This window comes from Zootoca vivipara, chromosome 6, assembly GCF_963506605.1.
Source record: "Zootoca vivipara chromosome 6, rZooViv1.1, whole genome shotgun sequence".
Lineage (NCBI taxonomy): Eukaryota > Metazoa > Chordata > Lepidosauria > Squamata > Lacertidae > Zootoca > Zootoca vivipara.
Genome location: NC_083281.1, coordinates 12,605,558 through 12,627,070, shown reverse-complemented (window position 1 = coordinate 12,627,070; position 21,513 = coordinate 12,605,558). Strand labels below are relative to the sequence as shown.

General features: G+C 50.3%; 1 protein-coding gene and 1 long non-coding RNA gene across 4 annotated transcripts in view; one reads left to right on the top strand and one right to left on the bottom strand.

Annotated features, from left to right (window-relative positions):
• Window positions 1–21,513, bottom strand: part of JAK3 (Janus kinase 3) — a 30,765-nt gene that overhangs the window by 2,753 nt on the left and 6,499 nt on the right. For all 3 annotated transcript variants that reach the window (XM_035120211.2, XM_035120212.2, XM_035120213.2), the window contains exons 4-23: window positions 21,325–21,436; window positions 20,997–21,142; window positions 19,416–19,707; window positions 18,637–18,759; window positions 17,827–17,984; window positions 16,043–16,154; window positions 14,777–14,963; window positions 14,500–14,624; window positions 13,884–14,051; window positions 12,621–12,705; window positions 10,772–10,905; window positions 10,218–10,356; window positions 9,191–9,342; window positions 8,004–8,154; window positions 6,955–7,079; window positions 5,311–5,500; window positions 4,545–4,669; window positions 2,499–2,671; window positions 1,136–1,253; window positions 289–399 (exon numbers count right to left, since the gene is read on the bottom strand). In XM_035120211.2, coding sequence (XP_034976102.1) covers window positions 289–399; window positions 1,136–1,253; window positions 2,499–2,671; window positions 4,545–4,669; window positions 5,311–5,500; window positions 6,955–7,079; window positions 8,004–8,154; window positions 9,191–9,342; window positions 10,218–10,356; window positions 10,772–10,905; window positions 12,621–12,705; window positions 13,884–14,051; window positions 14,500–14,624; window positions 14,777–14,963; window positions 16,043–16,154; window positions 17,827–17,984; window positions 18,637–18,759; window positions 19,416–19,707; window positions 20,997–21,142; window positions 21,325–21,436 — 2,926 coding nt within the window. The remainder of the gene's footprint in view (window positions 1–288; window positions 400–1,135; window positions 1,254–2,498; window positions 2,672–4,544; window positions 4,670–5,310; window positions 5,501–6,954; window positions 7,080–8,003; window positions 8,155–9,190; window positions 9,343–10,217; window positions 10,357–10,771; window positions 10,906–12,620; window positions 12,706–13,883; window positions 14,052–14,499; window positions 14,625–14,776; window positions 14,964–16,042; window positions 16,155–17,826; window positions 17,985–18,636; window positions 18,760–19,415; window positions 19,708–20,996; window positions 21,143–21,324; window positions 21,437–21,513) is intronic.
• Window positions 2,770–8,085, top strand: LOC118087505 (uncharacterized). The gene is made up of 3 exons (XR_004692831.2): window positions 2,770–3,015; window positions 4,611–4,695; window positions 7,980–8,085. It is a non-coding gene; the product is annotated as an uncharacterized LOC118087505 (long non-coding RNA).

The following is a 21,513-nucleotide window of genomic DNA, read 5'->3' as shown; positions in this document are numbered from 1 at the left end:
AATCTTTAATGAAAGCTCAGCAAATTATGATACAGGGAAATGAGGTTGTAAAAAAGTCATCACCCTAGTTCCCAGGCTTCTTGGGGAGGGGAGACGTCACTTAGAGCCATTAACTCAAGGAGACTGAAGGACTCAGTGCCTGCCCCTACTTGGTCTAAATCCCACCCCAGAGATAATCGGGTAGAAGGCACAGGCTTGAAGGAGGAACCCCATGAGGACATCTAGACCAGCCCCTCCTCAAACCTTAGGCATGAGAACGGATCCATCGCCCTCTGCTTGTGGACTCACCTCAGCCGGGCAGTTGGGGGGCGACGGGAGCCTCTTGCTCTGCTTCAGGAGCTCCAAGAGTTGGCAAACGATCATGGGGGGTTTACTGTGCCCCAACATTCGGAGAAACTCCTAGGTGGGAGGGTGTGGGAGAAGGCAGAGGACAAGGCCAGGGTCACGTGTAGTATGATATGATATATATAGAAGTAGTGGGCATTCAACACTGGGAGATTCAGGGCAGCTAAAAGAAAGCCCTCCTCCGTTAAACTATGGAACTCATTGCCACCGGAGGCAGAGATGCCTTCTATGGTTCATTATAGTTATGCTCAGCTGCTGGATGTTCTATTTACTCCATATTAATTCCTTCTCATTATCTCACAACTTAATTGTACGCTGCTGAATTTACTCTAATCCTGCTAGCTTTCAATTTGCTTGCAATGTTTCTTCAAATAATATGCAAATCTCTTATTTTACTAGTTAAAACGTGCCATTTCTGCATATTCCATCAGTTTTGTTGCATGAAGAAACAGGCTTAAAAAAATAAAAATAAAACCTCTGGGGACCTAAAAGAAAGGTTGCAGTCTTTTTGCAAAAGACCTTTAAACACACACCCCCTCCCAATTTCCCTTGGCCAATTGGCATGTCTACCACATATGATAAAACGATGACCTGGAACATTCTGATGGAGCCTCCAGGACCAGGAGCAGTCTATCTGGATTGCCAAGTTATTAGATGTATTTGTCCATTGCAAGGACAGACGACTGGGCTGGGCGAGCCACTGGCCGAATCCAGCAACCTCTTTTTGAGTTCTTAAATAGTTGCGTGCGCGCGCGCGCGCACACACACACACACACACACACACACTCACCTCTGAGGGGCTGCAGCTTTTGCTCCCGTAGGTGAAAAGCTCATAAAGGACAACCCCAAAACTCCAGACGTCCGACTCCTGGGAGAAGACGTTGTCGGACAGTGATTCTGGTGCGTACCTGGGGAGACCAGGGGAGACACCCATTCATGGGCCTTAAAAACAGAGGCTGGTCCTCATGATTATAGACAAGGGACTCATCTACACCGAGGAAGCTGCCTTGGATTGAGGCAGATCATTAGTCACCCAGAATCAGGAGAAGCATGAAGAGGGCAGAGGAGAGGTTGGCTGCACTCAGGCACAGTCTCAGATTGCTGGGGAAATACCTGGGAGAGGAAGACATTAAGGCAGTTGCATGGACTGGCTGGATGCAGAGGTATGGTGAGAGGAACTGGCTGAGGAACCTCCAGGGAAAGAAGGCACAGAGCCCAGGGAGTGGTGGTGGGATGACAATGAGGGGTCAGAGGGAGAAGCCAGGGAAGTGGCAACAAGGTTTAGTGAGCAGGGAGAGTCTGTGGCAGAGAGAAGTGCAGAATCAGAAGCTGCAGCAGGAGAGGAGGGAGGCCAAGAGGCAGAGAGGAGTCTGGCTGGGGAAGAGCGATGGGGGTCTCCCCCTCCTGCTGCGACCAGCTCCCCTCCCCGCTGGTCTCCCAGAACCAGGAGAGACATGCAAAGGGCAAAGGAGAGGTTGGCTTAGTCTCCGATTGCTTGGGGGAAACTCTGGGGCAGAGGTGGGGGTGGATTTAGACGGCTGTGGGGAGTTGGGAACTTTTGGACTTGACAACTGATTTCATGGGGCAAGACCTACCAGAGATGAGGCTGCTCTGCTCATTAGGCCTGACACCCCTGCAGAGCCGTTTTTTGCTAAAAAAAAAAAAACCAGTTCACTCCAACTGGCTTGGCACGATTTGTGCCTCACTCCTGACATCTACACCAGGCACCCCCAAACTTCGGCCCTCCAGATGTTTTGGACTACAATTCCCATCTTCCCCGACCACTGGTCCTGTTAGCTAGGGATCATGGGAGTTGTAGGCCAAAACATCTGGAGGGCCGCATTTTGGGGATGCCTGATCTACACTGACTGGCAGCAGTGCCTCTCCAGGGTTTTCTGATGAGGTGCATTCCCAGCCCTACCTGGCATTGCCATAGGGGACGTCTGTGGAGACACCAACCCCATTTCCCCAGACCAAGACCTATTCAGGGTGGACCCATTGAAAAGCATGGACAGGGGGTTGGTCTGGATGACCCCCAGGGTCTCTTCCAACTCTGCAGCACATCTCAGGCCACTGTTGGGAGGAGAATGAAAACATTTTGATCCCCGCTGCCCTTCAACATGCCGACCCATTGATCTCCCGCCCCTCCGTACCAGAAGATGGGGCTTTGGCCCGGCTCCCGCACAACATAATACTCCTTGTCCTGCGGAAGGATCTTGGCCAAGCCAAAGTCTCCGATCTTGACGTGGTTCTCGTTCTCCACAAGGATATTCCGGGTGGCCAAATCCCGGTGGATATAGCGCTGAGAACCCAGGTAATCCATGCCCTGCAGGGACAAAGGTGAGTGTCAGGATTCGGCCCTGCTCCCCAGGATTCATCCCACTCACCCAAACATCTCTGCATCTTCCTTTGGCAAAAGGGTTATTTCTGCAAACTGCTTAGAGGACGGTGAGTGCACACATATTTTTAAAATTTGTCTATAAGTCTGGCGCAGTGGTTATATAGTACTGGACTTGGACCTGGGAGGGACCTGGGTTGAAATCCTCACTCAGCCACAAGCTCACCTTGGGAGCCAGTCGCCACACCTCTCAGCCTGACCCACCTCACAGGGGTAAAATGAGGAGGGGTAGGAGAACCAGGCTTGCTGTCTTGAGCTCCTCGGAGAAAAAGGTGCATTGGGCGGTGTGTGTGTGTGGGGGGGCTAGATGACCCTCAGTTTCCCTTCCAACTCTGCCTTTCCCTCATTCTTTAGCTGCGGTTCCTGCATTGCAGGGGGGTGGGCTGGATGACCCTTGGGGGGTCCCTTCCAACTGTACGATTCTACAATAGACAATAAATAAATATGAATTTGGCTTCAGAGGCCGGATGACAGCTAAGAGGTAGAAACGTCCAGCGAGTGGATTTCACTTTGAGAAGCTCCTCGAGATCAATCAGGAGTCAATCACAGAATCAGAGAATTGTGGAGTTGGAGGGGACCCTGAGGGTCATCTAGTCCAACCCCGGCAAGGCAGTGGTGGAAGGAGCACCATCAGGAGGGGGAGGGGTAGGCTCTTCTGCTGGTGGCATGGACAGCCCACCTGCAAGGGAAGTTGTGGTTCAGCAGCGGGGTTAGGATAGATGAGCTCTATGACCCCCTTTCCACTCCAGAATTATTATTTTTTAATGTTCGAAAGGCTACGGGTTAGAATCATAGCTTCATAGAGTTGGAAGAGACCACAAGGGCCATCCAGTCCAACCCCCTGCCGAGCAGGAAACACCATCAAAGCATTCTTGACATATGCCTGTCAAGCCTCTGCTTAAAGACCTCCAAAGAAGGAGACTCCACCACACTCCTTGGTAGCAAATTCCACTGCCTAACAGCTCTTACTGTCAGGAAGTTCTTCCTAATGTTTAGGCGGAATCTTCTTTCTTGTAGCTTGAATCCATTGCTCTGTGTCCGCTTCTCTGGAGCAGCAGAAAACAACCTTTCACCCTCCTCTATATGACATCCTTTTATATATTTGAACATGGCTATCATATCACCCCTTAACCTTCTCTTCTCCAGGCTAAACATACCCAGCTCCCTAAGCCGTTCCTCATAAGGCATTGTTTCCAGGCCTTTGACCATTTTGGTTGCCCTCTTCTGGACACGTTCCAGCTTGTCAGTATCCTTCTTGAACTGTGGTGCCCAGAACTGGACACAGTACTCCAGGTGAAGTCTGACCAGAGCAGAATACAGTGGTACTATTACTTCCCTAGATCTAGATGCTATACTCCTATTGATGCAGCCCAGAATTGCATTGGCTTTTTAAGCTGCTGCATCACACTGTTGACTCATGTCAACTTTGTGGTCTACCAAGACTCCTAGATCCTTTTCACATGTACTGCTCTCAAGCCAGGTGTCACCCATCCTGTAATTGTGCCTTTCATTTTTTTTGCCCAAGCATAGTACTTTACATTTCTCTTTGTTAAATGCTATTATTATTATTTGTAGTATTAGTATTCATTTCACCTCTCTATCGCTTTATAATTTTAAGAACAAAATCTCAAACTTACATTAAAACATCAAATGAAACAGCCCGGAGCAACACATTGATGAAGAAAGCCAAGTTTGCATCCAAAGCAGCAGAATTAACAGGGAACGCGGATATTATCTCAAAGATGTCAAAAGGCGACATTGCAAAGGAGGTCCCTCGTCCCAGCAGGGAGCCAAGTCTCACCTTGCAGACCTGCCAAGCATAGAGGAGGAGTTTCCTGAAGTCCAGCCTCTCTCTGTTCTTCTGCAGGTAGTTCCGCAGGCACCCGTTGGGCAGGTACTCCATGACCAACCGGAGAGAATTTCGGCCTGAAGTTGGGGGGGAGACACAAAAGGTTTGTGCTAATTTTGGGGGAGCCGAACAATGTCACTTGTGGCCTTGGAAGAAAAGGGGGGAATCGACAGGATCCAGGGTTACGAGAGGCAAGGAAACTTTCCCCTCTCTGCTTTCTCCAGGCCAGGCATCATTTTATAAACCCTTCTGGCTCAGTGGGTCAAGACTCTGAATCTCAGGGTCATGGGTTCGAGCCCCATTAATTCTATGATTTCATGAAAGCTCAGCCAGGAGAGCGCAATACGCTTAAATCATAGAATCATAGAGTTTGAAAGGACCATGCAGGAAATCTAGTCCAACCCACTGCAATTCAGGAATCTTTTGCCCAACATGGGGCTTAATTTTAATCTCAGGGTCGTGGAACTGAGCCCCGTGTTGGGCAAAAGATTCCTGCATTGGAGGGGGATAGACTGGATGACCCCCGGGTCCCAGTCTATGTTCTATGATTCTATTATACCTCTAAGACCATGCCACCTCTCCCTCACTTTGCCTCCAAACTCAAAAGCCCCAAGTGCTGCCAACTTCCTCGCAGGGGTGGCACTGCACCGCCCTCTTCTGAACCTTTCCCAAGCAAGCCGGTGTCCCTCTCCCTCCCAGACCCACCCCAAGGGGTCACCTCGGTTGCAGCAGACGCCCCGGTAGGCGACCACGAAGTCGTGATGCAGCGAGCGCAGGATGGCGATCTCCCGCTCAAAGTCGGCCCGGTGCTCCGAGGTGCTTTGCTGCAGCCGCTTGACAGCCACCAGCTCCCCGGTGCTGTCGCCCAGCGGGTCGTACCGGCACAGCTCCACGCTCCCGAAATTCCCCTGCCCACGGCAACGCACAGATTTAAGGATACGAGAACAGGAGAACGAACTCCGAACCCCCAAATTCGGGGTCCCCTCCAAACGCGTGCCAAAGTTCTGCAGTTGTTTTGCATGTTGTTGCGCGCTTTGCAGCACCCCACAAACCAAGCCATCGATACATCAAATACGGGGTTTGTAGAGAACACCCCCCAAAAAACTTTCCTCTAGCCACTGTCTCCAGGCCATGCCTAGTTTTAGAGACTCTCATCATGCTGCCTGAGAACTGGAGTTTCATTCACCCCCTCCTCCCTCCTCCTCCCTTTTTCCTTGCATGTCGTGCGATTTTTCGATGGCAGGGACTGACTCGCCTTAACTGTGATTGGATGTAAGCCTCTTTGGGAGCTGTTTCGGGGTGCAAATGCTCTTAATTAAAAGGTGGACTTGTAGGAAGATCAAAATATATTGGAACCAAATTCATGACGAAATTAAAAATTTTTTAGAAACAACTTTCCCCCAAAAGCCAGAGGCGTTTCTATTAAGTATTGTTGGAAAAGAGATCCCAACTTCCATGAAAGAACTATTTCTATATGCGACTGCAGCACCCCTGGTAAAGGATGGAAGGAGACCGAGGCACCCACACTAGTTGATTGGCAGAGCAAAATGCAAGAATTGGCAGAAATGGCACTATTAACAAATAACTTGAGAGGCAAATCGCAACAAACATTTTCAGAAAAATGGGTAAAGTGAAAATTATACGTTCAAAAATACAGTAAAGGTGCACTGTATTTGGTAACATTCGAATGAATTTGAAGATTTGGAAGGAAAAAATTTAAAATCAAACAATGAACTTTGATACATTAAGAGGGAAGAACGTATTAGATTAGAGAACTATACTGGGTTAAATACGTTCGCCTAAGTCTAAAGAAATACATCAGGAATTGGCAGGAAGTCTGTTAGGAAAAGAAATTAATATAGGAAAAAATGGATAGGCCCTCTTTCTTTTTCACTATTTTCTTCTTTATTTACTCTTGCCCCCCCCCTTTTTAATAGAGCATAATACATGATATAACCAAAACGATGGGAATAAAGGGGAAAGGGATGGGGGGAAATGGGTGAGAAAGGAGAAAAAGACAAGGATGGGAGGGGGAAGGGGAGAGGGGGGGAGGTAATTGTTTTATTGGGTCGATGTGTGGAGGTCGACTTCCAACTCACTCACAAATCCATTCCTCCCAAAGTCTTTGCCCAAATCCATTCATGCGGCAATGAAACTGCTCACACATTTGCAAAGCACATTAGGGTCTGGTGTGGTTTCAAATAGGATGGATGGCTGTATGTTGGGATTCCTGAGTTTCAGGGGGTTGGGCTAGATGATCTTTGGGGGGGAACTCCTTCCAATTCAATGATTTTGGGATTCAGCTCCCGGTCTTCTCCAAAGGCCTCTGCACTGCAGATCCCGCCCTCTGCACCCCACCTACCTTGCCAAGCACGGAGATGTATTTCAGGTGGCGCTCCTCAAAGAGGGTGGGATCCTGCCACAGCGAGACATCCACGTAGCCTCCGGGGGTGTTGCCAGTCGGGAGGTCCGAAAGGAGCTCGTAATCTGGGGGAAGGAGAAGTTGAGGGCCACTGCTCCGCGGCGGACAGCTGCGTGGCCTCAACCCCCTGCAGCATCTCCAGGTGGGGCAAAAGGCAGCAGGGAGCTGCTGCTGCCAGTCAGTGTGGGTGATACAGGGGGCCAAAGGTAGCTTGGTATGTCACTAGGTAAAGGTAAAGGGACCCCTGACCATTAGGTCCAGTCGTGACCGACTCTGGGGTTGCGCGCTCATCTCGCATTATTGGCCGAGGGAGCCGGCGTATAGCTTCCAGGTCATGTGGCCAGCATGACAAAGCCGCTTCTGGCAAACCAGAGCAGCACATGGAAACGCCGTTTACCTTCCCACTGTAGCGGTTCCTATTTATCTACTTGCACTTTGACGTGCTTTCGAACTGCTAGGTTGGCAGGAGCTGGGACCAAGCAATGGGAGCTCACCCCGTCACAGGGATTCGAACCGCCGACCTTCTGATCAGCAAGCCCTAGGCTCAGTGGTTTAACCACAGCGCCACCTGGGTCCCTCTGGTATGTCACTACTTGCCGCCAAACCAACAATTCGTGTTTTGCCAGATGAGCCTAGGCTCACAGAGTCAAAATTGCTAGAGAGACAACTCTGTGAGATCACTTCCTTTGTCTGCCTTGGCAGGAAGCTGTAGTGCTTCATCCTTCCTTCCTACCTGGGCATCTCTCTCTCTCTCTCTCTCTCTCTCTCTCTCTCTCTCTCGTTGCCACGCTTCCAAGTTGACGACACAGACACCATTTTTGAATTTAGATTTTGTACTTTTGTAATTGTGATTGCAGCTCTGGACCCGACTCCATTTTGCTGCTGTAACCCCTGCTTTGAGACCCAGACCACCTAAGTCAATTCCACTTTTACTTCTTCACAAAACATTTCATACTTTTGCACAGCACTTCTAAGCCGCTGGGACTCACCCGAAGTGATGATCTCGTTGAGGTCGCGAAGGATGCTGCGGAAAGCGGGGCGCCTCCGAGGGTCGTAATCCAGGCATGGAGCCACTAGGTTGGCCAGCTCTGCCCATTTGAGAGCGGGGAGCTGCTGCCGGTCCTGGTAGAACTTGAGCTTCTGCAAGAAGAAAGAGGAGTTCATAGAGCCATCAAACCACAGACCCCAAGGGTCATCTAGTCCTACCCCCCACGTTTTTATTTTTGATGTTTTATTGTGTTTTTACTAGTCTGTTGGGAGCTGCCCAGAGTGATTGGGGAAACCCAGCCAGGTGGGTAGGGTATAAATTACTGCAGGAAGCACAACTATTTTATTCAGCTAAATCTGTGGCTGCTGTGCTGTTCCTTCTTCCTTACCGTGGACCCCTTTGAGCCAGAATTATTGCTTGGGATGTGTGTTGCAAGAGCTCAGATGCCCATTAGGCCGAGCTTTGCAAGAGGTCAGCTGCAGAGCAGGGCGCAAAGAAGACATATTAAACCCCTCCTGCAGGAGCCGAAATATCAATTGGTTTACTGAACCCTGAAGCGATTTACCATAGAATCGTAGAATTTGAAGGGGCCCTACGGGTCATTTAGTTCAACCCCTGCAGTGCATATAATCTCTGGATACCGGATTGGTGACTGAGGAAAGCCAAATGTCACTTAGAGAACAATCTGAAAGATTTTCCTTAAATTTGTTTTACTGTATTCTGGATTGTTTTACTTTAATGTTTTGAAAACCGCTTTGAGATATTATATAAATATAAAGTGGTATACAGTAGAACCTCGGTTTATGAACACCTCGGTTTACAAATTTTCGGTTTATGAATGCTGTGGACCCATCTGGAACGGATTAATTCACTTTCCATTACTTTCAATGTTCGCTTCAGTTTATGAACGCTTCAGTTTATGAACAGACTTCCGGAACCAATTACACCCATGCTTCGGGTTAAGTACGCTTCAGGTTGAGTACTCCGCGGACCCGTCTGGAACGGATTAATCCACTTTCCATTACTTTCAATGGGAAAGTTCGCTTCAGTTTATGAACGCTTCAGTGTATGAACAGACTTCCGGAACCAATTGTGTTCATAAACCGAGGTACCACTGTACAAATAATAATAATAATATTGATGATATTATTAATAATACATTGTGGCGATGTCACTTGGGGAATTTACCCGTTCCGGTTCCATCAGCCTCATGGGCATGTTCCCGCCATTAAAGATCTCCCACAAGGTGGCGCCGAAGCCCCACTTGTCCGACTCGGGCGCCAGGTTCTTGGGATCCTCCAGGCATTCCGGGGCCACCCATGGGATACGGTCGGTCAGCACTGGGATGGGAGATAGAGAAAGAGAGAAATGAACAGGTTCCTCAGAGATCTCAGGGTGTCTCCTCGCATGAAAGTGCTCTGGCCAGCCTTGGCGAGCAGAAACGGGCAATTTGTTTCAGTCTACAGTCTACTGCAGTTTAAAATTTCTGCATGTTTGAAATCGTCATAAATTTTCTTTTGTCTTTTTTCTACAACAGCCTGGAGGTTCCCCTGCAATCCAGCAGCATGTCAACTTAAAATTATTATTATTATTTAATTAAAAGTAAAAGCAAAATTAAAGCAAAAGCAAACCAGAGAAATAAATAACTAAAGTGTTTAGGTAAAGGTAAAGGGACCCCTGACCATTAGGTCCAGTCGTGACTGACTCTGGGGTTGCGACGCTCATCTCGCTCTATAGGCCGAGGGAGCTGGCGTTTGTCCGCAGACAGCTTCCGGGTCATGTGGCCAGCATGACAAAGCCGCTTCTGGCGAAACAGAGCAGCACACGGAAACGGCGTTTACCTTCCCGCCGGAGCAGTACCTATTTATCTACTTGCACTTTGACGTGCTTTCGAACTGTTAGGTTGGCAGGAGTTGGGACCGAGCAATGGGAGCTCACCCCGTTGCAGGGATTCAAACCGCCGACCTTCTGATCGGCAAGCCCTAGACTCTGTGGTTTAACCCACAGCGCCACCCGCGTCCCTTAAATAAAGTGTTTAAATATTATTTAAAATAAATGTGTTTTTAATTAAATCAGAATGATGTTTTTTCTAGGGTAGGGTTAGGGGGCCAAGGAGACAGGGCACCCCCCCAACTTTTGGGAGCCGCTGCCCCAACGTCTCTTGTGAGTGCAGTGGGAGAAGGACGGACAGGAGGAAGGAGACTCAGCCACTCACAGTCTTTGGGGAGGACGGCGACATTGACTCCTGGGTCGCTGAGTTTGATAAAGGGGAGGCACCCGCTGGCAGCGTCCCCCTCCCTTGCCAGCAGGACCTTTTTGGCAGAGACATTCCCGTGCACCATGTCTTTGTCCTCCTGGGGCCGGGAGAGAAAAACCAAGGATATGCATGCAACCACCACCCAAACGGTGGAACTCCCTGCCTCTTGACATCTTCAAAGCACCTCTTTTCGGCGCCCACTCTTAACCATTTGAACCTGCAAACTTGGAATTATCAGTGCCACACTCTGACCAACAGAATGCTCCACTCCTGCCTTCTTAATGACACAGGAGGGGGAAAGCCCTGTTTGGTCCGGCAAAGGGACCCTAAGCTCTGACTGGCAGGCTAAATTCATAGACTTGTAGAGTTGAGAGGTACCCCAGGGAACATCTAGCCCAACCCCCTGCAAGGCAGGAATCTTTCACCCGACGTGGGATTTGAACCCCCAACCCCGAGATTCAGAGCCCCGTTCTCTACCCACCGAGCCACCTCTTCTCCACCGAGGGACCTACCAGGAAGGTGAGGACATAGGCCAGTTGCCTGGCGACATGCAGCTTCCAGGTGGCCGTCACTTTCCCACTCGCCTGGTTCCTGCGCAGGTAGCTGTCTAATGCACCGCACCTGACATACTCCTGCACCATGACACCTGCGGGGAAGGAAAGCGGTCAGATCGTGGTACATTACACCAGTAAAAATGGCAAAAAAATGTACAAAACTGGGTTAAATAAATGTTGGAAATGTAAAGAAAAAGAAGGTACTTTTTATCATACGTAGTGGAAATGTGGAGAAGTCCAAAAAAAGGGAGATGCTATATAATGAACTGAAAAAAATGTTTAAAATGACATATATTTTTTTTTAAAAAAACTTTTTATTTATTTATTTAAGATTTTATTGATTCATTTGCAAAAAAAACCAGAAGCATTTTTGTTAGGGATTTTAGGACAAGACTTGCCAAGGAAAACAAAGAATTTATTTATGTATGCTACAACAGCGGCAAGAGTCTCGTTAGCACAAGGATGGAAGAATGAGGAAGTCCCAACGAAAGAACAATGGCAAGAAAAACTGATGAGCTATGCGGAACTGGCAACTAGTGGGTAGAGCACCTGCTCTGCATGCAGGAGGTCCCAGCGTCTGTCAGTCAGTATGGACTATACTGCACTCGAGGAGTCTGAGATTGCAAAAGGCTGCTTCCTACGCTCCTTACTATAATAACCCATGAGGACTAGAACCTTTATTTTTTAAAGGAATGTCTGAGGATCATGGAGGAAGGTACCAGCTTCAGTCCCCATGGGAATGTCTCCTGCCCCAAAGCCCCAGAGAGCAGCTGCCAGCCAGTGCTGACCAGCTGGTTGAATGTGCTCCGAATGTTCTGATGATGGGAGTTTGAGCAGGGGGTCAGCAACCTTTTTCAGCCGTGGGCCGGTCCACCATCCCTCAGACCATGTGGTGGGTCGGACTATATATATATATATATATATATATATATATATATATATATATATATAGGGGGGGGGATGAACAAATTCCTATGCCCCACATTTAACCCAGAGATGCATTTTAAATAAAAGCACACATTCTACTCATGTAAAAACACGCTGATTCCCAGACTGTCCGTGGGCCGGATTGAGAAGGCGATTGGGCCGCATCCGGCCCCCGGGCCTTAGGTTGCCTACCCCTGACCTTGAGGGTGCCCGCCTGGGAAGACTGACATCCTCTCCCTCTCCTGAAGATCTAGTGATGACCACAAGCCAGCATGACAAACGGGCTCTCCTCTCCATGGCTCGCTATCTTCTAGCGGGTTGGACTAGATGACCCTCGTAGTCCCTTGCGACTTCTACACCTCTGTGCACCACTCTTGGGGCTCCCTAGTGGAAGAGTTTTGCTCAGGTCCTCCTTGTGGGCTTCTTCCCTTTACAGGGCCCCTAGTCGGCTCCTGGATGCTGCACTAGGAGGGCCTCCGCCGGCCTCATCTAGCAGTCTCTTCTTAGGCTCTTATGGAACCTCCAGGTTCAGAAGCAGTCTATCTCAATTCCTAGGTTCTATGGGGCATTTTACTGCTGTGAGGAGGCTGGGCTAGATGCCCCCCCCCCGGGCCTGATCCAGGCGCCAGGCGATTTCTAGGCCCATCCTACTCTTCCCCCCTTTAATTCTTTCAATCCGGCATGCAAATCAACCCCCAGCCCCACCCCACCTCTGAATTGCGTAGCTTTTGTACCTTTGGGGAAAAGTGGAGGTTGGTGACACAGATTGGAGGGCCAATACAGACGTGCAAAGCAAGTCGAGGAGTCCTGTGTGCAGACTTGGGGTGGGGTGGGGTGGGGTGGGGATATGGGGTCGGGGGGAGGGGTGCAGGAGACTCACTTTCTTCTCCCACGCAGACTCCATGGAGCAGAACCAGGTGCTTGTGCGACAGCTGGCCCAGCATGCTGGCCGCTTCGAGGAAGGGCTGCGGAGAGGAGAGCAACCGCGCTCAAAACCAGATGCTGCTCATCCATCCACCCTCCCTCCCTCCCTCCCTCCCTCCCTCCGCGCCTCTCCGCGATCTTTGCGCACCTGGAGGGTTTTTCCCCCCGCAGAGGCAGCGCCACCTCGTGGACACTTGCGAAATGACATCTGCTCCCCACTGAATGTGATTTGCCAGAGTGGCTCTGCTCCTGAGGACAGAGTGCAGCTCAGGGACAGAGCAGCTGCTGTCCGTACAGAAGGCCCCAGCCTGAGATGGCTACCCGTCACGGACAATTTAGTTGAGACTGCTGCATTGCAGGGGGTTGGGCTAGATGACCCTTGGGGTGCCCTTGCTTGCAAACCCACAACCCTATGATTCTATTACCTCCGAAGGAGGTGACAGGATCTCCTTCCTTGGAGGTTTTTAAGCAGAGGTTGGATGGCCACCAGGGCAGGGATTCTTCAGCTGTGATTCCTTCCTTGCAGGGGGTCAGACTAGATGACCCTTGGGGGTGATTTTTATTTTTTTATTAAGATTCCTTTATTTTGAATTAAGGAGGGACACGCACAGGAAGGGCACAGGTAGAGGTGGGAGGTACCTGCAAGAAGGTTTTCTCAGGGTGGGAGATTGGGAAGAGAGGTAGAGAAGGAAGCCTGCCTTTCTATGTACTGTTCAGACAAATGACGAGAGATGCACGACCTAATTGTGGTAAAGGGTATTTTCAGTTACACTTCCTCTATTCCTTTCCCCTTTTCTCTTTTCTGCACAACTGTAAGGATTGTTTCAGTGTTTAATATGTTAAAACAAAACAACTTTCAATCAAAGTGTTTTACCCCCAAAAGAGAAAAATCCATTGTTGGAAATGCGACGGAATCACTACAGATTTAACACGTGTTTGGGAGTTGTTCTGCCCTTCTGGACAGTAGTGCAGGATATGCTTTGGAAAGTGCAGGATGTGACCTCCCAAGAAACCCCAATTCACCTCTCCTTTTGATATTTCACATTCACACTGGCATCTAGGAGAGACCCCAGCCTGATGCCCTGTTGCTGCCGGTCAGTGCAGACAATACTGAACTAGATGGACCCGAGGACCTGACTCTGCAGCTTCGTATGTCTGGCTCAGCTTCTCCACCTCCCGACTTCCCAGGACTCCACCGCTTCCGCCACCTTGGCCTCACCTCAGCCCAGCTGCAGTGGGCCGCATCCAAGACTTTCATGGCCACTTCCATCTGGCGACTCCTCGAGTCATCTTCTTCCTCTTCCTCCTCCTCCTCTCTGCTTTCCTTGGGATCTCGCTTGAAGCCCCGGTAGATCCTGGTGAAGGTCCCTTGCCCCAGATTCTCACACTGCCGAGGGGGAAAGAAGATTGGGCACTGCCAGGGTGCAGAAAGAAGGCCGCTGGGGGTTGCCAACTGACAAGGAAAAGCTTATCCTTGACTGCGCTTGTGACTTTAATGAAGGGAGAAATGATCCATCACAAAGCAGGCAGGCAGGTTTCCACCAGCACCCCAAAAATAGAGGTTTGAGGTCAGTTGGCCACCTGCCAGAGATTCTTGAGCTGACTGTGTGTTCCTGCATTGCAGGGGGTTGGGCTGGATGACCCTTGGGGTTCCTCCCAACTTTGCAGTTCCCAGGATTATTATTTTTTGTGCAACAAAATTTAAAAATTCCTTCCAGTAGCACCTTAGAGACCAACTAAGTTTGTCATTGGTATGAGCTTTTTGTGCGGAGAGTTGCAGGCAGATTTATGTGTTTTAGACACACGGCCCGTAAGTCCATCTTTCTCCCTCTTACCTGCACCAGATTCTCCGCCTGGATTTTTGGGAACACCATCTGGTTGACGGCCCTCCGTGAGGCGGATGGCGAGCTGGGCAGCTGGTGGCAGGTGCCCCCCCGGACGATCAAGAGGTTGGATTTTTCTACAGAGAAACAGAGGCAGAAGGAACAAAACATGGGGTCAGGAAGATTTGGGGCATCCTATGGCAGGATGGGGCCTCAGGAAAATGGAAGAGGGCAGGATCTATGGGGCTGCTGGCTGTACAATGTCATGATTTCTCTTTGCAGGGCCTACCTTTGGGCTGTGGGGGGCGCTGTGGGCCCAGCTGGATGGCGGCCCCGTCGGCCTGGAGGCTAAAGCGCTGGCAGACACCCAGCATCTCCCGGAGGCTGCAGAATTTCTTGGCTACCCCAGCAGTGGAGAAGGTGCCATCGCTGCCCTTCTGAATCAAGAGACTTTTGAAGTCCTTGCCGATGTCCGTCTGTGGGGTTTGGGGAAGCGGGGTGACCCCAGGCAGTGGGGCAGGGCAGGGCGGGGAGCAAGGGGGAGAAAAAAGGTTTTTGTAAAAACGGTAATTGCTTCCAAAATTAGGGTGCAACAGAAGTTGCAAAAGGATTTGCAATGTTTGCAAATGTTGCTTTGGGTTACTTTTTGGAATGAGTTTCAATGGCAAGTGATGCCCGTTGATGGCAAGTGACCCAAGTCACTCAGCTTTCAGATGGGTGAACCAGCAGAACTCTCTGCCACTAGATCCAAGCTCCAAATGATGCAGGCTTTTAAAAAGTATGCATCTGTTGACTCCCCAGAGTTTTCTGAGTCTGCCTCCAATGATGGGGGAGTCAGAGTGGAGGCAGGTCTCTGTCCTTTGAGGAATGGGTCAGGGGGACAGATAACCCTCTTGTATTTCAGTGGGTACTCTGAGGCAGACCCAGACTCCCTTCTGGGGTTGTGCATTCAGGACAGAGCAGAGTGGGGCCCCCCCACCTCTACAGATGGGCTGCAATGGAGCATATGCAGAGTGCCCTTCCCCATGCTCTCCATGTTCAGAGGGGCGTTCTCGTTGGAGCTGTGCACACTTTTATGGCTATGCGCACGTAGTGCTCAAGTAGCATACGGTCAGTGCACACGATATGAGACTCTTAATCTCAGGGTTGTGGGTTCGAGCTCCACATTGGGCGAAAGATTCCTACCTGCATTGCAGCGGGTTGGACTAGATGACCCTTGGGGTCCAATGCCACAATTCTACGATTCTAACCTGTAGATCTCAACTGGCACGCATGAATTCACACAAGTGGATGTGTAAAGGCAGCTTGCACATGCAGGTCAGTGTAATTGTGAACATGTCAGGGTGTGGCCAGCGGCTCCCAGCTGGTTGCCCAGGAAAGTATAAGGACAAGGAAAAGTTTCTTCCAGTCCTTTTTTTATTTCAAACTTTACAAAGAGGCTATCTGGCTTGTGGTCATCACCCATGCCCCCTCTATGGGTGCCGCTAAGTGCCAAACAATATATGCACCCCAAACCTCACCCGTGGGAGCAGGCTAAGCAAGCGGGGCTCCTAACCTTGATGCAGATGGTGAGCAGGTAACTGTCAAAATCTTCTGGGCTCCGTCGAAGGACGTGTTCTACGCCTTCGTTCTGAGACGTTTTCAGTCTGTTTTGGGCGAATTCTGACCTGCAATTCAAAATTCAACGTAGGCATAGATTAAAATAATCGGCATCATGTGAAGCTGGGATCTAGTGGCAGGAAATTCTGTTGGTTCGCCCGTTTGAAAGCTGGGCGGCGAAACCTCCTCCCCACATTTGACACAAAATTCAGGGTTTCTATTTATTCATTTATTGAGTGTGTATATATATATGTGTGTGTTTCCTTTTCAAGGCGGCAAATGCAGAGCCGCACTTGGGTGCAGTGGCCCCCACCCCATTACAGGTTTCCTTTGGGGGCAGGATTCCCTTGGGAGCGTCGAGTTGCTCCCTGCAAGAAGAGGATGTTGGGCCTCCATTGGTGAGAGCCAGGGCTGTGGGTTTAATCCCCGAAAGGGACAACTGCCTATTCCTGGTCTGCAGGAGGTTGGACTACCGGATCCTCAGGGTCCCTTGCAGCTCTAAAGGTAAATGTAAAGGTAAAGGACCCCTGACAGTTAAGTCCAGTCGTGAATGACTCTGGGGTTGCGGCGCTCATCTCGCTTTACAGGCCAAGGGAACCAGTGTTTGTCCGCAGACAGTTTTTCTGGGTCATGTGGCCAGCGAGACAAAGCCGCTTCTGGCGAACCAGAGCAGCACATGGAAACACCGTTTACCTTCCCGTTTACCTTCCCTTCCCTATTTGCACTTTGACGTGCTTTCGAACTGCTAGGTGGGCAGGAGCAGGGACCGAACAACGGGAGCTCACCCCGTCGCAGAGATTCGAACCACCGACCTTCAGATCGCCAAGCCCAATTCTATAATTCGAATTCTATAATTCCTTTGACTATTCTGGGGTTCTTAGGGAGCTTCTAGGCCCAGAAGCAGACTACCTGGATCCCACTGGGGAATAGGGTGCAATTGGCCTGATCTTGCAGGCTCTTCCGACATTCTTATGAATAAAAACCTTTAACGATATGTGGCTTTTGAGATGTGGGAGCGATTTTTTAAATGCATTCCCCCCCCCTCCTTGGTTTTAATGTCTGTATGTGGAGTTTGCTTTGGATCGCCCTGGGCAAGAAGGAGCGGATAGCAAATTTAATAAAGAATAACTGCAGTTTCGTAAACCGCCTTGAGCACAGTTTGAACAGTGGAAAGGCAGTGTACAAATAAAATGATGAGTGCAATAAATTGCCTCGAGGGGGTGTTTCAGAGGACAGTGCGGCGGGTTGGACTGGATGGCCGTGGGGACCCCTTCCGACTCTACCATTCTATAATTCTATTAATAGCCCTGCTAGTTGATTCGAAAGCAGGTCCTGCCCAATTTTGGCCCCAGTCTTGAGGTGCCTTTTGGAAGACTTTATAATTCTGGGCGAGTGGACCACAGACTTTTTCACGACACCCTCGGAGGAAGGAAGAGAGTCATGCGGTTTGCAGTCTGCGTCTTAGAAGGAACGACCTGAAACATCGCCAGCCCAGCATTGCCTGACGCCATGTCCTTCCTCCTCCTGTTGGTGCAGAGTCCCACCTGCTACTGGGGGTTGAAATCTATTCCTTCTAAGCTGGGGTAGCTCAGTTGTTACAGCAGAAAACTCCTCATCTCAGGGTTGTGGGTTCGAGCCGCACGTTGCTGGGGGTTGGACTGGATGACCCTTCAGGGTTCCTTCCAATTCTATGACTCTATGATCACCCCCCCCCCACTCTGCGGGTTGTCTGTGGCTCACGTGATGGGTCCGTGGCACTGGTTTTCCAGGTCTTCTAGAAGCCTCGCGGGGGCGACCTCCCTGCAGAAATAGTGCTGAGCATCGACCGTCAGGCGGAAGTATCCGTCGACCAGGGAGACAAACGACAAGGCATCTGCCAGGCTGCCAAACTCCATCTCCTGCCGGAAAAGAGGCAAAATCACAATGTCCACCTTTCAACGGACAGACAGACAAAAGGAAAGTTCAGCCACATTGGCATTTCCAAGATGGATTTTTTGTGCTTCCTGAAATGCCACGCAGCCAAATTTTTCAGTATAAAATTTGTGATTTTGCCACTTCTCTGGCAAAGCAAGCCATTCCAAAATGCACTGGCCATTTTGTGGGTCAAACTTTTTTTTTTTGCAAATAAGGGAAGGGGTCTTAAAAATATGTTTTTTTGGGGGGAATAATTTAGGAATAAGGAATGGTGAACCTTCTGCATGCCAAGCGAGTGCTCTGGCATTCAGCTATGGTCCTTTCCTTAACAAGGAAGCAAGATTGCAGTCCTCATGATCTGAATATAAGGCTGAATGAAGCTTCCTTGTGCAGAGTTCATCTAATTCAGTATTGTCTGCACTGACTGGCAGCAATATTCCCACTCCTGTCCAGAGATGCCATTGGGGATTGAACCCAGGACCTTCTACATGCTAGAGAAGCTCGCCCCTTCCCTGTCATAAATGAGCCCACGATGAACATAGTGCAGGGGGTTGGGCTGGATGACCTTTGGGGGTCCCTTCCAATGTCACAATTCTAATTCCATGGTGAGTAAAAGCAACATGGTGGTTCACCTACCAGCACCCGGCTGTCTGTCTTCGTCATGCTGACCAGGCGGCTCTTTGCAGGTTGCCCATCACGGACGGATTGCTTGATGGTGATGTCGGCGATTTCGGAGAAGTCGCAGAAGAGGTGGGTTTCCTGAAGGATTGCAAGGGGGCACATGCGCCAAAAAGGAGAGATATATCTGGTTACACTCACCTTGAGGAGACAGGTGGGCTCTGCGCATGGGGTTTGTCACCATCGAGAGGCAGAATGGTGTAGTGGTTAGAGCACTGGACTACAACCTGGGGCAGTCCAGGGTTTGAATCCCCCAACTCACCCCTGAAGCTTGTTTGAGCGCCGGTCTTATCCCACCTTGGCTTATCCCACCTCGCAGGGCTGATGTGGGGACTAAATGAGTTGGGGGGGGGGAAGCCTAGTCCTCATTGAGCCCCCATGACGCCCCTGTGAGGTAGGTAGGGCCGAGAGCCAGCAATTGGCCAGAGGTCCCCTGAGTAACTGAGTGGGGATTCAAACCCTGCTCTCTCGGGTCCTAGTGCAGCGCTCTAACCACTATGCCTTACAGGCTACAAGCTGGGCCTCCCTTCGCCTGGCAGCAACAGTGTGGGAAATCTGTGTGCAGTCAGTGGAGTTATTGCCTTGGATCGGGCTGGGAGGTAGAGTGTGCTTAGCGCTGAAGGCCTTAGGAAGGGGGTTGGGGCAGGGTCGAGAAAGGTGTCGCTGTGAGAACCCTGTTTGGAGCCTGGGGTCAGACTAGATGGCCTCTGAGGGTACCCAATTCAGTCTGACCTCACCTTGGCACCACTGTGACTTGTCAAGATCCCTTTTTCGCAGGAGACGTGGATGGTCCAGGCAGATCCTGCCGCTGCCTGCGCAGGGACCCAAGCCTGGAAGGTCTCCTCGGTGGTGGCCCCCTGCAGGCCCTTCAGCTCCATGAGGTACTTCAGCTTGAGAAAGTGGACTTCGGTCTGCAGGCTGCTGACCTTGTGCAGCAACTGCCGAAACTGGCGCCGGATCCGCTTCCGGGTGACAAAGTTCTGCGCCTGGAGCTGGAGACGCATCTGTTCTGGGAGGCACAACTTATAGCTGGAACAGAAAGACGAGAGGGGCAGGTGCGTGGGTGCTGACTGGAGGAGATGCTCCAGAAACGGCTGAAGGAGCTGGGTTTGCAGCTGACCTCTTGCAAAGCTCAGCTTAACAGGCAGCTCAGCGCTAGCAGCACACATCCAAAGCCATAGCTTCAGCTCACGGGGTTCATCTTTCTTGAAGTCTAATGTCCCGATCCTATTATCATATTACTCTATGCTGCCTTGGCCAGACCTTACGTGGAGTACAGTTCTGGGCACCTCAGTTTAAGAAGGAGATTGACAAGCTGGAAGGTGTGCAGAGGAGAGCGATCAAGATGATCAAGGGCCTAGAAACGAAGACTGATGAGGAACGGTTGAAGGAATTGGGGATGTTTAGCCTGGAAAAGAGGAGACTGAGAGGAGATAGGAGAGCCATCTTCAAATATCTAGCTTCTTTTCTCCCGCTGCTCTGGAGGGAAGGACCTGAATCACTGGGTTCAAGTTCCAAGGAGATTCCAACTCAACATCAAGAAGAACTTTCCGACATTTAGAGCTGTTCAACAGGGGAAAGGTCACCCCCAGGAGGGGGTGGACTCTCCCTTATTGGAGGTCTTTAAGCAGAGGTTGGATGGCTCCCTGTCAGGGATTCTTTGCAGGGGGTTGGACTAGATGTCCCTACAACTCTACGGTTCTAGTGGTCTGGCTCAGAATGAGGCAGCTTCCCCCCTCTTCCAGGTTTGGCCACAACGGGCGAAACAGTCCACCACTCTTTATGGATCCCTCCTCCCCTGACCTGGTAATAATAATAATAATAATAATAATAATAATAATAATATATTATTTATACACCACCCACTCTGGGCGGCTTCCAACAGAATATTAAAATACAATCCATTAAACATTAAAAGCTTCACTAAAAAGGGCTGCCTTCAGATGTCTTCTAAAAGTCTGGTAGCTGTTTTTCTCTTTGACATCTGGTGGGAGGGCGTTCCACAGGGCGGGTGCCACTACCGAGAAGGCCCTCTGCCTGGTTCCCTGTAACTTGGCTTCTCGCAGTGAGGGAACCGCCAGAAGGCCCTCGGCGCTGGACCTCAGTGTCCGGGCAGAACGGTGGGGGTGGAGACACTCCTTTAAGTATACTGGACCAAGGCCGTTTAGGGCTTTCAAGGTCAGCACCAACACTTTGAATTGTGCTCGGAGCCAATGTAGGTCAATGTAGACCAGTGTGATGTGATGTTGGAGGCTGCTCCCAGTCACCAGTCTAGCTGCCGCAGTCTAGTTGCTGGGAGAGCTTCCTCTCCTTCTTACCTGATACTTCGGAAGATCTCCTCCAGGCTCCGTTTCCTCTCCTTGGACATCCGCAACATGTCTAGCACAGCAAGGCCGAGGCAGGTCTCCTGGTTCTCCATGGTCAGGGATATCTCCTCTCGACCGCTGATGAAATCGCTGCGGGACTGTGAGGAGGAAGGGGTCCATGGGAAAGAAACGTTCCCAAGGTCCCCGTAAATTTCATGCCCATTTCCCAGGAATCCCAGTTGCCTTGCCTTTGGGGAAAGTGGTTGCTGCAAATTTGTCACCTCGAGACCCTACAGGTTGCCGCTCCCGCCCCGAATCTAGGAGAAGGAGTTGTACTCACTTGGGCAAAGAGGTAGTCTATGGTTGGGTAATCGAGCACCGGACTGACTTGGTCGCTGGCCAGCCCACAGCGGAAGGATTTCCAGGACCCAAACCAGTCGGGGAAGAAAAATCTGCATGGAGAAAACAAGGATCTTTTGTGGGGAGGTTGGGAAGGTGTTTTGGCCAGGGCTGATGGGAGTTGTAGTTC